Source organism: Rhinolophus sinicus, linkage group LG05, assembly GCF_036562045.2.
Source record: "Rhinolophus sinicus isolate RSC01 linkage group LG05, ASM3656204v1, whole genome shotgun sequence".
NCBI lineage: Eukaryota > Metazoa > Chordata > Mammalia > Chiroptera > Rhinolophidae > Rhinolophus > Rhinolophus sinicus.
The window spans coordinates 182606093-182619388 of NC_133755.1; the positions used below are offsets into that span (position 1 = coordinate 182606093).

General features: G+C 51.6%; 1 protein-coding gene across 5 annotated transcripts in view; it reads right to left on the reverse strand.

Annotated features, from left to right (window-relative positions):
- Positions 1-213: 213 nt before the first annotated feature.
- UNC93A (unc-93 homolog A) overlaps positions 214-13296 on the reverse strand; it is a 34670-nt gene continuing 21587 nt past the window's right edge. For all 5 annotated transcript variants that reach the window (XM_074333830.1, XM_074333826.1, XM_074333828.1 and 2 more), the window contains 3 exons: positions 12334-12469; positions 10711-10842; positions 214-986 (listed from right to left, as the gene is read on the reverse strand). In XM_074333830.1, the coding sequence (XP_074189931.1) occupies positions 727-986; positions 10711-10842; positions 12334-12469 (528 nt within the window). In that variant the 3' untranslated portion in view covers positions 214-726. The remainder of the gene's footprint in view (positions 987-10710; positions 10843-12333; positions 12470-13296) is intronic.

Sequence of the window (13296 nt, forward strand, 5' to 3'; positions counted from 1 at the left end):
GAATGGAAAAGATGGTTGATAAATGTAGGCACTGATTCAAGATGGACCTAGAACACATACCAAACATGCCGTGTGTCTAGTTGTATCGCGTCAGGAGTCTTACATGTTGTCACCCATGTGAAGACTCCTATGGTCTACGGCTGAATCACTTATTTGATGACGTGTGTGTGCGATCTAGATGGGTGTTTAGAATAAAAGTATTTGGACAGGAGGTAAGTTCATAACATAATTACATTTATTTAGAAACTTGAACTCTGTAAGTTTGAAGAAACATAGACTCTAGTCGGGCTGTGTTACTCGCTGGACTGGGAGGTAGTCAGCTGACACCCCTGCACGTCAGGTTACCCTTTGTAAAATCCTGGTATTGGGTTCATTATTTTAGACAGACTTCCAATTCTGAGACCATCAACAGTGACAACAACGAGCACAAGTGCAAGTTGTTGATTCTGTGATTCTAAGCGGGTTCCAACTGACTGTACCCTAAACTTTTTTCTTTTCTATCTGAAATTAACTGGATTTTTTTCACGCATGCCCTTGATCTCTACTGATGAGATGGTGGACTAAAAATGTGATAGAATAGAAAAAAAATTTACATAAAAAAATATTACATCTTTCAAATGGCCACATATTGCTAAAATAGTTGTAAAAATCAACTATAAACTCTGAGGCAGCTTCAGATAAAACTCTTGCCGATGCCCAGCTCGTCTGCCATGGAGTTTGCTGCTTTCACATTTTTGTCTGTGTTTCTGTTTCCTCTGCTTCTCTTCTCACAGCAAGTGGCCTGGTCAGGTTCTTAGCCTCCAGGTATTCCACGATTCCGTAGGCCACCATGGTCAGACACAGGACTCCCAGGAGAATGTAGAGCTTCACATTGACGCACAAAAACGTGCTGTACCCAAACGCAATGACGAAGCCCAGGGCTTCCCAGAGGCGGTAGTTGGCAAAAGCGGCCTCCTTGTTCTTCTCAAACAGAACGCCAAACAGAACTGGGGGTGGGGGGGCGGGGGTGGGGGAGGGGGGAAGAGACAGAACACAAGTGTTACCGGAAAGAGCTGGCGGGCAAAGACCAAATGGAAATGTTACCAGAAAGCCTCTGATGATTCTTTTAATTATCGCTGAAAGTAGCTTTCCCACTGTTCAGTGTTCTTGGCAAAGTCAGGACCTTTTTCTTTTTAGAAAGCAGAATAATCTTATGCTGTGCATTATAGCATAAAAATGGTGACATTTCTCACAGTGAAGACTCATCCTATGTATAGAAACAGGATTGAGGAAATGTTAGCAGTAGCGGGCCCCTTGTGTGCTGCCCCCCGGGCCTCTCCACTGCCTGCCCCACCTGTGACTCTGTTCTCTGTGACCACCATGCCACCAACATCCTCAGGGCTCTCCTTCCTCCTCTCACAGCGTAGACATAGTCCTGTCCCACCGTTTACACCACTCACTGTTCTTTCTCCATCTGTCCTCTCATAGACTGTGGACTCCCTGAGGCAAGGCCCATTCTTACCTGGAATGATAATTCCAGCGAAAATACTTAGGAAACGACTAAGTAGACGAATAGGAAGTAGGAGAGACCGCGCAGGAACTTTGCTTCCTTAGCATGCGTTCGCTATAATCCAAGCTCCTTTTGTTTCGCCTCATAGAACTCTGACTCCCCTGTGTTCTTTCCCTGGACCCTCCTGCCCGGACGTATACTGTACGTCCACTCCTTCTCATCAGTAAGCCCTTAGGACATTGGGTTCTGCTCAGTGTCAAGCTCTCTTAAGAATACAGTCAGGTCTATCAACCATAACCAGGATACAATGAGCAAACTGGAATGAGGTTTTAGTCAAACAAAGCTCACACCTTGGTCTCAGTTATGTGTCAGCTCCGCACCCATGAGAGCAGAACAGCCCCCCGGACCAATCCCCTGGGAACTGGACGGAACGATGCCATGATTGACAGGAGGACCTGATAATCAATCGCTCCCGCCTTAATCCCGACCAATCAGGAGCGCCCACGCCCCCAGCTCCCACAGTAACCGTGATTAATGATTGTTCCCTTATCTAACCTGGCACTGAAGGCCATCAGGGAGCGGGTTTCTGAGAGTGCTGGCTCACCTGTGTCCCCAGGGTTGCAGCCAACACCTCAAATAAACCTTTATTTCCTTTGCTGCAAACTCCCGCTCATGTCTTCTTTGGCTTGGATATGCGCTGGCAAGCGGACCCTTTGAGTCTGTGGTGACAGCAGGGTCCCAACAGGTCAAGCATCAAGCCCATGTCCTCAGGGTCGCCACTTGGTCAGACCTAACATCCCTTTTCAAAGGTTTGCACGAAAAAGGCGTTCTGTGGAAACTGTGATCTGACCGTAACTTCCTAACTGGGCAGGTCATGGTGAGCAGTCACGGCCCAAGCCGGCAACGTTTTAGTGAAGGCTTATGTTTGCTTTAAGCCAGCCCTGACCACTGTTTCTGTGACTCTCCGTTAACACACCTTTGAAATGCCATAAGTAATACCCCTCAAAGGGGGTCAATGGAGCACACAATCTCATTAATTAGCCTATAACCCAGTCCCCGCCTTGCTGTCTCCCATCCTCATGTAATCTTCCTTACATTCCCTCCTTAATTCCAAATGCATAAAAGAAGCTGCAAAACTGGCATTCTCGGGAGCATTTGAGGTCTTGCTGGCGGCATATGTCGTCAGTTTGGCTCAGATAAACTCATAAAAATTCTCTACACGTTTGGACGTTTCTCATGTCAACAAAAGATAAATAATTAACACAATTATACAGTAGGGCAATTCCAACGGGAGAGCTGTTCTTTCCTCTTCTCCCCTTTCTGTTAGAAACAAAAGCCCACCCCAGGGAGGGAGTGGAAGTAATATGGGACATGTAACCCCAGACATCAGGGGACAGACAAGCAAAGGCACCACCTTTGCATGAGTGAGGCAATCAGCGAAACAAAATGTCAAGTGTGGGCCTCCGTGTTGGGCAGGATGAACAGACAGCCCCCTGCCCCCAGGCGCAGTGGCCCCAGATACCATCGTCACCATGGAGACCATTATTCCTGGGGGCAGCTGACTTCTGCAACGTTGTGAAGATTTTCTTAGCACTGTCCTTCCTCCAGGGTGAGCTAATGATGGACTTTCAGACACACATTGTTTTTTCAGCTTTCATCCTGTTCCTCTCCTCTAGCCCTTCTCCTTCTTCCTGCTTCACAGGGGAGGGGAGAGGGTGGTAGGGATTCCAGGCCCTGCCAGCGTTGGGGGGAAGGTTGGAAACCAGCAGCAAAGTCTCCTGCAACTCTTCTTGGAAAGGTCGACTCCCAGAAGACGCCTCTTGGCATCTGGTTACTCAACTGTTCATCCACTGAGGGAGGGACTCAGGAGGGCAAGGCCATCAGGCAGATATGATGTAAGATAAGATACGCGTTTTAAACAACATATGTGTGTTTGGGAAAACAAGAACCTGTTTGGAGCACTCAGAAGAAAGCGACTTTCCTGCCTGCGAGTCTGCAAAACATTCCCCTTCGTAAAAGGAAACATGCAAAGAGAGTCCAATAGTAACAGTGTGAGCGCAAATGCACCCAACTTCATGAACGTTCTGGCAGCGTGGGCAGCGTGAAGCCAGTATTTTTGCTCTGTAAGTCAGTGTCTTTTGGGGATTTCAAGATTCAATTTAGATTGTGATGATTACAAATCACTGCGCTCCAGGCTAAGGGGCCTTTCTCGCTGCTCTCTCTCGATCAAGTTCAAGTCCAGCTCAGCCTCTTAAGTAGCCATGTGCTCCAAAACTTCCTGAGTCCTTTCATCAGCGTGGCTTTCCGGGCCTCCATAGGCTTCTGTGCCAAGGGAAGAACTTGACATTCCCTGAGCCTGATTGGAATTGATCCCCAGTGAGGAGACTCCCCAGCAGGATAGAGGTCCAGAATGTCTGCTAGCTCACACCCTCACGTTCAAAACAACCTCGCCGAGCTTGAGAGGAGGAGGAACCCTCAGGACGGGAGGACTCAGAGCCCAGAGGCTGGTGGGAAAGCCAGCTATGCCTCTGGCTGTGCCACGGAGCTGACGAGACAGAAGACGTGTGGCATCTGGATAAGAGGTGGAACCCTTTCTCCTTCCTCCTTCCCAAGCATGGCTCTGACCAAAAGGGCTGGCTCAGAGTCAGAAGGAGGAGTAAGCCAACGGACCCTGACGTCGGCAATCAGAATTGTCTTAAGAAAATGACGAGAAAGGAATCTGGGGGAAACCCATTTGCTCCGTTTGGGAACATGGGCAAGTGACACAGGCCCAGCCTGAAGGAGGAGCTGGCAGGGCCAGTCTTCACTGATCCCTGATGGAGTGAACCTCGGTCGCTGGTTCAACCTTAAACAAAGCCCGGCTTTTCAGGAAATTACTCATGATCTGGTCCCTATTTTAATCCAAACATCAAGAAACCGAACACGTTAATTGTGTCAAAGTCCAGCAGTCAATGAGACGGTGGGCAGAGGGGAGAGACATTAAAATCAGGAAAAGTATGCTAAAAACAGTATTTCCACGTTTCTGAGGTCACTGTACATGTCTACCAAGATTGGACAAATGTATCATTGTGGTATGCCTGGTGGGAACCAGGTTTCTCACGGTCAGAGCAAGAAATGACAGAACGGCACGTGGGAGATGAGAATGAGCCCGGCTGCTGGAGTGGGGGCGGCCGTCAGTGTGAACGCCTTGTTCAGTACGTACACGGAGAGGCAGGTAGAGAAGGTGTGTGTGCAGATGTGCTGAATGGGCTGAGAAGCAATGTCACCTCAGTAACACCCACCACACAGACCTGGTTTCCGACACCATTCTCCGGGAAAATGAAGCCGGCGCCTTGGAGAAATGGCTGGTTCCAGGGCTGGCACAGGAGAACGACAGATGGACCTGGAGTATTTCATAGTGTAAGAAAGTAAGGAAGTTCTTAAAAAATAGACGAGGCGTGTCAAAGGACACCGGCCGCAACATGAAAGAGCTCCCAATGGCCAAAGCTGGAGCAACCAAAGCAACCCGATGTACAAAGTGGTAGGATTGTAAGCAAAGGATACAGTCGACACACTGCATTCCATGGTGTGCAGGTGAATGGCTGAGCCAATAACTAAATAAAGTGGGAGAAGGGACACATATTCCTTATGTAGAATTACACGTAATATCTGTGCACATGCCCTCGAGGAGCTAGAGATTGATCACTTCCCCTTGGTTGTTGGCTAGCCATGGTGAGTAGAAAGGACGAATAGCAGCTCTGAGTTGGGGATGTCTGGCAGATGCCCCGTCGACCAGCGACCAAGGTTTATGCCACCAGGATTAGTCACGTGCTGTCAGATACCCCTGACTGATGTGATGAGAACGGCACTTCACTCTGGGGTCTTCCTCCCCCAAACCCATAACCTGAGCCAAATCATGAGAAAACATCAGACAAACCTAAATTAAGGGACAATCTATAAACTACCTGACCAGTATTCTTCAAAAGTGTCAAGGTTGGGGTGGTCAGTTAACTCAGTTGGTTAGAGCGTGGTGCTGGTAGCACCAAGGTTGCGATGTCGATCCTCTTGTGGGTCATTGTGAGCTGTGACATTCTAAATAAATAAATAAATAAATAAATAAATAAATAAATAAATAAAATTTTAAAAAGTGTCAAGGTCACGATAAAAAACAGAAAAATGAGAAACTGTCACAGTCCTGACAAAGGAGATGTGACAACTAAATGCTACGTGGTGCCCTGGATGGACTCTTGGGGACAGAAAAGACATCAGTGGGAAAACTGGAGAAATCCAAATAAGGTCTGAAGTTCAGTTCAGTCATGAACCGAAACTAATTCTTAGTTTTGACAAATGTTCCAGGGTTTGTAAGATGTTAGCAGTGGGGAAACTGAGTGGATGAGAATTCTCTGCACGGGCTTTGCAACTTTCCTATAAATGTAAAATTATTCCAAAATAAAAAGCTTATTTAAAAAGGAAAAAATCCTCGCTCTCAGCCTGACCTGCCTGCCTCATCTTCCCGGGGAAGACACTAGATGCAACCCGTCTTCAGATGAGAAGACGTGGACAAGTGGTCAGGGAGTCTTGTTTGGTTAGAAAATACAGGTTAAGTGAACTGGATATGTAGAGAAGTCAGGTTTTCTGAGTTTATCAAACCAATAACAGCCCCTTTGGCAGCTACCAGGGCACAAGAGTATTTTTAGACCAGACATTCTGAGTCTTAAATGCAGCGCATTGGCGTGTAAGGGTTGCTATGGCAATGGCACCCTTCTTTCATGAACTGTCAGGGCGAATAAACAGATAGGAGTTACTGGCCCAGACTGACTGCTCCAGGGGCTGGAGGAACTTGGAACCCAGTGGGAAACACCGAGCGGGGAGTCGCAGTTTCCACCCCGGGCCCAGGGGCTTGGGTGGTTCATATGACCTGCTTCTGAGTTTCAACTGAGAATGATCAGTGTTTCAACTGAGACGGGATGAGGGGAGAAAAGGGTCAACTTGCGCTGACATGTACTCAGTCTCATTCATTGGAAAGTATGTGGCTCACGTATTTTCTTAAAAAAACAACAACACTCAGGGAGAAAAGGATTAGAAATCCAATTTGCTTTTAAAAATTAACAACAAGAATGAGAGAGCAGCTCTTGGGAGGTGGCAAAACCTACACACAATTTCCTGCGTTAAAGAAATACAGACCGTACGGATGTGCCCCCCTGCAGGGTGGCAAGTTCTGGGAGAGCCCGGTGGAGCCAGCTGGCCTGGAATCAGTCAGCAAAACATCACTCTCGACGATTGTGAGTAGAGACCCCAAAGGGAATGCTCAAATATACGAGAATAACAATTTCCCCCAACAACTGATTTTTCCTTGAAAAAAATTACTTTCCATCTGTACAAAAAGACAGAAAGAATTCATTTTAAATGAGCACTCCTTCTTCAAGGGAGTCTCTGCAAGTCATTCACTGGACCTCATGTCATTCTGCACCATCTTGACAAAGGCTTTACCTGACAGCCTCTCACGTCCGTGACCAGAGAGGGAGAGTTAAAGCAACCATCCTAGAGCTCAGGGAAGGAAACTGTCATGCAGGGTCTCTGGTCCCGCTCCCCACATAAGAACGCAGGACATGGTGAGGCCAAAAAGGAGCACCCCCGGAGCCATAGGTAGGGGAGTCATACCACTATATTCTCGCTGGCGGCTGGGTTGGAGACACAGGAAGCAAACATCCGCCAGCACCCCATTTTCTGCTAGCGTAGCCACAGCAGTTATATTAGTGGCCAGTGGCTCACTGGTTACAGCTGACGGCCAACTAGCCACAGCTGATGGCCATCCAATCACAGTTGATGGCCATTTACTACCTGAGCCAGCACCTTTCCACGTAAGGCTGAGAGCCTGGAAACTGCAATCCTGGCTCTGTCCCCACAGAAACCAAACATTTTTACTGCAGTTATTTGAAGCATCTAGAGAATTATTGCATAGAGTATTGCGTGGCTTCTTACCCCAGTACTTTACCTGACTTTTATGTGTAAATACGTTTAAAAATTCAAGTGACTTCAGAGACACCAGCTAACATCTTAGGAAGCAAGATGGCATTTGCATTTGGGGTGTGCAGTAAATACTGGGTATCTTTCACACATCACAGGGATGATGAAAGAAATCCTCTCCTGATGCGCGCTGGGTAAGGTGTGTAGGATTCCTGCAGGTGACGTGTCCTACCTGCCACTAGTCGGATTCCAGGCTGCCAAGAGGAGCTGAGAGTTTCTGTTTCTCTCTACTGCCCTGACTCACGCTTCTGCTGTTGAGCAACACTGAAGCCTCGCCTGTGAGAAGTTTCGGTCATCCCTTCTGAGTGTTGGCCTTCATCCACACACACCAGACTACAGCACTGAGCCAAACACATTTGTCACCTGGATCAGAGCTTCGTAGGAGCCACCTGCATTACTGAGCCCGTAGAAACGATTATGAAACCCGCACTCTTAAAACCCAACAACATGACATTTGTTCAGAGGTGTTTATACAGCTGTCCTAAGCTGGCAAAGCACTGAGACCCTAAGGCAGGGGCCATCCTGTGGTGAGGTCACGGGCACCAGTTGTCCTTTGTGTAGGGACAGCAGCCAGGCCTCCCATCCCTGGAAACGCTGGCTTGTGGCTTGTTTGGGGATTGGCCCGACCCAGTTTCTAGGCGCCAGGTGTTTCCTGGATGAGGGCTGAACGGTGATGTCTACAAGGGAAGAGGCTCTCTTCTGAGGGGCCCGGGTGTCTCACTATCTGCAGACTGCCAGATGCACAGCTGGCGGCCTCCTGGAGCCTCCGACACCCCCAACCCCGCCCTGTGCCGGCCTCACATGGGCCTGCGGGGAGCTCAGGGCTAAGGGTGCCCGCCCTAAGCCCTCCCCTGTCATTTTCAACCACCACCCAAATGTCGCCCTGTAGTCACCGTCCCCCACGTGCTGTCACTCACTCTCTGCTTCCTCCTCTCCTGGGGGCCTCCCTCCAAAACTCTCTCAGCTACAGCTCATCTTGTATAAAACGGGACCAGCCAGCCGCCCGAAGGTGTCTTGCTGGTGCTCCAATCACCTGGGTGACACTCTCACGTCCAGCCCCCATACTGGCTGCCCCAGCCTCCCTGCTCAGGCCTCGTGTGGCACCCCTCCTCCTGGCCCTGCTGTCCTGCTCAGCACGGGTGACTGTGACCTCCACCCCACAGTCAGTCCTCCCTGCTCAGCTGGACAGCTCCCTGCACGTGGCAGCTCCCCCCACGTTCACTGTGGGCCTTCACCTCCACCCTGAACCTCTGGTTCCAACGTCCCGCACTGCAGCTCTGGCGCTCTGACCTCTTTGATGCCACCAGCCCCTCCTCTCCCATGTCCCTCTCACCGTCCTCCTGTGTCACCGAATCACCCATGTCAAGCCTGCCACCTCCCCGCCCTGCCCCACCTCTGCTCTGGTGACGGGCACTGAGGCGCCAGGCTGCAGGGAGCTCCACTGTCACTGGCCTGAAGGCAGCTCAACCCCCCCGCCCTGGCAGGCCCTTCCCACACCCTCAGCAGCTGTCCCAGGCCTCCATTCACACCTGTTGACCTCAGAGACTGCATAGCGTAAAGGCCGAGGTCTTAGGGTACCTGGCACACAGGCAGTGCTCAGTAACGGCTCTGCGTGGACGCCATCGGCGTTTCACCACTCCTCCCCCCATGACGACAAAGTCTCCCATGCGTCTTTCATTCCAGCATCCTTCCCCTTGTCCCCAAAGAAAAGGCACCCCTCCTCCTGGTCGAGGGAAACCTCTCCGCGGTCCTCCCATTGCACTGACCCCTTAAATCATCATTCAGCTCCCCACGTCCTCTCAGCTTCCTTCCCTCCCCCATCTTCTCATCACAACCATTAACTCTGAAATGAAAAATAACCGTCATAATTGACAGACATTAAAAACAGCCACTCCTAAGTGCTATGTCCCCCTGATCAGTGACCTCTTTTGGACCCTTCAAAGCCAAGGCCGTCAGCAGGTGCACCCAGCCCTGCCACCTCCGTCTGTCTGCACTCCATGCCTCCACCTGTGAATCCAGGTCCCACCACGCTGGGAACGCTGTACACGTGGCCGCTCACTCTGACGGCCCTGCAAGGACTCCCACCTCCTGCGCTCTCAGGCCTCCCTTCCCACGCCCTCCTGGTGCACGGCTGCTGCCGACCTGCAGGTCAGCTGTGTCAGCCAACTGACCGACAGCTGGAGTTACCACACAGCCCTGTTCTCACACAGCTGACCCTGACACCCTGCTGCAAACCTTCTTTCTGTTGCTTCCACCGGGGGGCCAGCCAGCCTCTGCACCTCACCCCTCAGCAGTCCCCATCTGCTGTGGTAGGAATGCTGTATCCCCCAAATTCACATGCTAAGCTCACCCGAATGTGAGGGTGTTGGGGGGCCTCTGGGAGGTGATTTAATCATGAGCATGGAGCCCCCATGATGGGATCCGTGTCCTTAGAAACTGGACCCTGAAGCTCCTTGGCCCTTCCACCCCATGAGGACACAGCAAGAAGACGGCCCTCTATGAACCAGGAAGAGCCTGTCCCCAGACATGGAATTTACCAGCGCCTTGATCTTGGCCTTCCAGCCTCAGAGTGGTGAGAAGTAAAGGTCTGCTGTGTCCAGGCCTCTGATCTGTGGTGTCTTGGTCAGCATCCCAAACTGACTGACAGCTTCCTCCCGAGTCCCGCCTCCTGCTGCTTGGGCCTCCTACACCACCGGCGCCACCAGGAGCCGACTCAGGGTGACCTCCTCTCCCACCTCTCACTTGGTTCTCCCAGATGGACAGCCCCAGTGTCCCCTGCTTGGACATTGTCACAGTAACCTGTAAGCATTCTCCTGCAGAAGTTACACATGCACCTCCCTGTCTCAGCCGAGAGCACCCAAGGATTCTCCATCCCCCGGGTGCCAGCACCAGGCACGCAGCAAGCACATCATGCCGCTCGGACAGGTGCCTCAAGTGCCAAGCCATGAGGAGCGTCACTCTTAGGACAGGAAGTTGCACACTCTTTTGCCTCATGCATCTGAATAAATGCTCAGAGAAAGTACTTCGAACCCACGGTATGAATGAAGCCGGAGTCCTCTTGCCTGTTTGGTCCCCATTCCACTCCGCTTGCTGGAGCACAGCACCATGTTTCCTGGGTGTCCCGCAGCTGGCCGGTCCTCCACCCACCCCATGTCCCCCCACAGCCGCCCAGGTAGGGGACCTGAGCAGGAAATGGCTCTGTGCTGGGTACTCACCATTGTTCTGTGTCTGCCACACGGCATCAGCCATACCCCAAAGGCCAGAAAAAACAAAGAACACAGCCAGCTGGTCAGGGTTCGGTTTCCACAGCAAGAGGGCGATTATGCAAGAGAAGTGGGTGACCGCACCTGTGCACATGCAGAGGGGACAAAATCGCCCAGGAGATGAGTGCTGTGCCAGCAGCTGCGTTAGCGCGTCTTAGATGCATTCATGCTAAAGGAAATTTCTTCCCAATCATTTGCTTCATGTCTGAAGTGTTGTTTCCTTAAAACACTCCAGACCGATTTCTGCAGGTGGGTTTTGACATTGAACATGGGGTGCCGATGTGTGTGCACTTTGCAGAGTCTGACTGCAGCTCTGCTCACCTCTGGTCTGCACACCGACAGGGCAGGACAGAGGGGTGACGAGTCACAGAGGGACACATCGTCTTGCCCAGGCTGAGGAGCCCCCAGATTATGAGGGTTCAGACACAGTGAAAGAGAGGAGGGCTTCTTCATGAGGGGTGAGTCATAGGACCCCAGCTTCTCACTGAGTGGTGGGGGTGTGGGGAGTGGGAGGGGGTGTGCCCCCCGTGGGAGCTGGGCCTTTTCTCCTGACTTTTACCCCAGTGCACCCTAACTTTTGGCCTCATGATTTCTGCAGACACTGTGGCGTCTCCAGAATGTAGTAACAGAACAGCTTGTGACACTCCAGAAACTGCTGCCCAGGGGCGGCTGGAGGGCTCAGTTGGTTAGAGTGTGAGCTCTCAACAACAAGGTTGCCAGTTCTAAACCCCAACTGGACTTGGAGCTGAGCTGTGCCCTCCAAAACTAGATTGAAGGACAACGACTTGGAGCTGATGGGCCCTGGAGAAACACACTATTCCCCAATAAAATTTTTTAAAAAATTAAAAAAAAAAAAGAAACTGCTGCCCAGTGGGACGAGCAGGGTCTGCGGGGTCAGAAGCAGCAGGTGCATACTGGGCTCCCTGAGGCTGTGTGACCGTGGGCAAGTCACTACACTTCTCTGTTCCTCATTTCCTCATCTGGCAGGTGGGCAGTGTCTGCTCCACAGGACGACGGTGAGGATGAAATAGAGAGACATGCATAGGACTCGCCCTCTGTCGGCCCTGACAACGGTTTATTGTTCCCCCTCTTCTTGCTCCGTGCACACAGACCCCTTAGACCTGGACTGGGAGCTGGGTAACTGTTCTGTTTGCGCCCTCATTTCTCACGGCTCACATCGTCCCTGATGCTCCTTCCTTCCTTCCCAAGTGGAATAGAAGGTGCCGCGTGTTTAGCACGCAGTCTGTCTGCCTTGCAAGGTCAGGCTTCATGCACTATGTGAACACAGGTCGTGTCCTCCAGAAGCCGGCCCTCACTCGCCCTGAGGACCAGTCAAGACACCGCTTCACGTGCCTGCAGAAACCCTGTGCTTAGCCCAGCCCTAGCCCTCATCACAGGACCCACAGCGGGGCAGCCCTGCCTGCTGGAGGGAGCGAGGGAGGGGCGGAGGGGGTGAGTGGGTTTCTAAGGGGCTTGACAGATTTCCAGGCAGTTCCCCGCATGCTCTCAGCCCTCACCCACCCTCTGGGCGGCAGTGTCGCTGTTCTTGCTGGCATCTGGGAAAGTGACACCTACCGAGTGCGTAGAGAGCGATCCTGCCCGTGTACTGGGACAGCCGTCCATACAGCTCGGAGCACAGGGAGTTGGTGGCTGAGAAGCAGATCATCACGTAGCCCACAAAGTGGATGCCCAGGGCGCAGGTGGCATAGGACTGCAGAGGGAGCACAGAGCCGCGTCACAGCCGTGCTCGGCGCTGGGCACTCAGCGGGCACGGGGGGCTTTCATCAGGGATGGGTGCAGGCTAACACGCATCCCACCGGGTGACAGCTGATTTGCTGAATCGGCCTGGAACCTCTGTCTAGAATTTCTAGCTCCCAGTGTAGAGAAAAATGCTGGTGCTGGCGCTTCTGAGAAAAATCCTCTCCAGGGCAAAATCTAATAAAGAATGGCTGGGACAGACATCTGGACATATTTGTGGCACACTTATTATTTATTTAGGGGCTAATCGGAGCTCCTCCTGGTGGGGGTTGATCATGTCCTGCCCAGCTGATGAGACGGTGGAAAGGTGGAGGGAGAGCGGGCTGGGTAGGGGGAGCACAGAGGGTTTTAGGGCAGTGAGACGCTCGTGGGTACATGTCACTATCCAAACCACAGAATGTACAACACCAAGTGACCCTCACGTAAACTACGGACTCAGGTATTTATGGTGTGTAGGTACAGATTCACAGATTGTGACAAATGCACCCTCCAGGAGGGATGTTGACAGTGGGACAGGATTTGGGGGGCATGTGGGAAATCTCTGTACCTTCCTCTAATTTTGTCGTGAACCTAAAACTGCTCTAAAAAATAAAGTCTCAGTGAAAGAGAACATGGAAAGCACGTGAAGGGAATCTCAACAGAGACGAGGAGAAAGGGCTTCTGCACAAGAGCGTGAGGCTCCCAGAAGCCTCCAGGCCTGTGCTCAGGCAGAGTCAGGACAGACACACAGACGAGGGAGCTGGCTGGGGGCCCACGGCATCTGGACGGCGGGGCGATGGC